Source organism: Priapulus caudatus, unplaced genomic scaffold, assembly GCF_000485595.1.
Source record: "Priapulus caudatus unplaced genomic scaffold, Priapulus_caudatus-5.0.1 Scaffold591, whole genome shotgun sequence".
Classification (NCBI taxonomy): Eukaryota; Metazoa; Priapulida; class Priapulimorpha; order Priapulimorphida; family Priapulidae; genus Priapulus; species Priapulus caudatus.
The window spans coordinates 23,723-25,975 of NW_014577652.1; the positions used below are offsets into that span (position 1 = coordinate 23,723).

The following is a 2,253-nucleotide window of genomic DNA, read 5'->3' on the forward strand; positions in this document are numbered from 1 at the left end:
TGTGTGTGTGTGTGTGTGTGTGTGTGTGTGTGTGTGTGTGCGGGCATGGATATTTATCAGAAGGTAACCATGGCCGTAGTTCTGATGACAACGTTAATTGTGTGTGTAGAGTACCACTAGTTGCTCGTCGTTATAGCAACCAACCGAATCATGCATGTAGTAGAGCTACGATAACTTTAACGATCCTCAACGATCTGTAACGATTTTCATTGTTATTGCAGTCATGCTGCGTCATGCATTGTTCAGCTGCGGGAAGTTTCTCTTACGTCACTATCCCACGCTTCTCCAATGGAGCTAGACAGTCGCACAGAATTCAGCCGTACGGAGAAAATTCGCTGACACAAGGGAGAGAGACGTACGGCGGCTCCTATAACAGCGGATACCGCGGCCCTCCTTACAAGCAACCGCATCAGTCATTCGGTAGGCTACGCTTGTATCTGCGCCGGAAGATCAACGAAGTCACGTGACTCGTTTAATACGGCGATGACGTAATTTTTCTCGTTGATCCTACGAGCATCCATCGTATGCTAGTATTGTATTTGATGTTATCCTGCAAAGTACTTTTCACGTTATTGTTCGCACCTTAAATGGATACTACACCCTAGAATTTTAGGGTATATATATATATTATGATAATTATACACGAATAATGGTATATACCTACAAATTTCTATAATCATGCATTTACATATTTGTCATAAAACAACAGTGAGTTTCGAAATCTTTATTTTTTACCGCTGACATGATATGACACCCTGCTATTGTGCTGCCACTCTTACGAAGTGCTTTTGCCAATTTATTTTGCACGTTACAGACCGAAGGCTAATCACAAAAGTGTAACTATATTTATATCTAGCTGCTATTTAACCGAACGTCTATATTGTAACTGAACCTAAAAATCTAAAGGTTGCTTACAAGATATTGCGATCCTTCTCCTTTTAATTAAATTAATAAATAAGAAACACCCTTAGTCTGTATAGCCTGCAGCCAAAAATTTACGATGCGCAACTTTGAAAGTAGATGGATTAGCAGTGGCGCCACCGTCGCTGTAATCAACGATACAGACGTTAGTTTTGAAACGTTAAAAATCATTTTTAATGCATATATATTGAACAATAAAAATTTTTATATGGCGTATTTAAGCCTACTTTAACTAAAAATAAGCAAGGAACCTATGGTTATATATCCCTTTAAATAGTTTTGTTTGTCTTTGATCGAGTTTCACTGACATTATATTGTCACATTGATGCCCACAGAGAGCGAGGTGTAGGTTTACTGTGCATATATAGTATCTGTGCGTGCCTACTGAGCTGAATTTCTACATCTCAATTCACATTGACTGGTAAACGAAGACCATTTTGCTTAGTTTTTACTTCATTGTTCATTGCCTATTCAGTTCGTTTGTTTTTTAAGGGGGTTATTTATATTGTTATATTTATTTACATCGTGATTCCAATGCTTAGAAGAATTACAAGCTCCTATGGAAACTTAAATGCACTCACTGCAGTATTGTCGCAATGGGCGGACCCAACAGCTATCTATACCTCTGTAGATCACGGAGTGTGGCAACGGATCTATACCCAAAGGCGTAGCGAACTCATTTTGCCTGGGGGCGCAGCCTGGTTTGTGTTCCTGCCAGAGGGAAGTTTGCCATTAGCCACATGTAAGAGTATTTACAATGTTCTGGAGGGCAAGAGAGTCTCTTGCCCCGCCACGAGCTGCGGGCTTACTCATACCGCCGTCTGTTTCCCGGCGTGTCATCTTATATTTGTACTTCTGATTTGTTAGGGTTTCAGTCGTTGCGTCACGGCCCTACTCACTATCTGAGATTACCGGAGCCCCACTATCCAGTACACTATGCTGCCCAGCCCCGACACCAGCTGACGTTTGACGACGATATAACTACATTCACGAACAGCCAGGCAGCTCTCATAGCCGCCCTACGAGCAGAGAAGGCAGCAATAGGGATTCTGTTGGCCAGCAATCCCCTCGCAGGTAAAGCTGCCAGAATAGAATAGAATAGAAGAGAGAGAGAATGAGAAAAGTGGTTAGAGTGGGAGAGAGTGATAGAGAATGAGAAGAGAAAGAGAGAGGATATATATATCAAAAGTAGATAATAGCTAGGGAATATAATCCCTATTATCTACTTCTGATATATATATATAGGGAATATAATCCCTATTATCTACTTCTGATATATATATATATAGGAATATAATCCTATTATACTACTTCTGTATATATATATATAGG

The 2,253-nt window shown here is 40.3% G+C and overlaps 1 protein-coding gene across 1 annotated transcript in view; it reads left to right on the plus strand.

The window, feature by feature from the left end:
• Positions 1 to 226: 226 nt before the first annotated feature.
• The window catches only part of LOC106811920, a 3,706-nt gene continuing 1,679 nt past the window's right edge, over positions 227 to 2,253 (plus strand). The window contains exons 1-2 of the mRNA XM_014815660.1: positions 227 to 420; positions 1,789 to 1,995. Coding sequence (XP_014671146.1) covers positions 234 to 420; positions 1,789 to 1,995 — 394 coding nt within the window. The 5' untranslated portion in view covers positions 227 to 233. The remainder of the gene's footprint in view (positions 421 to 1,788; positions 1,996 to 2,253) is intronic.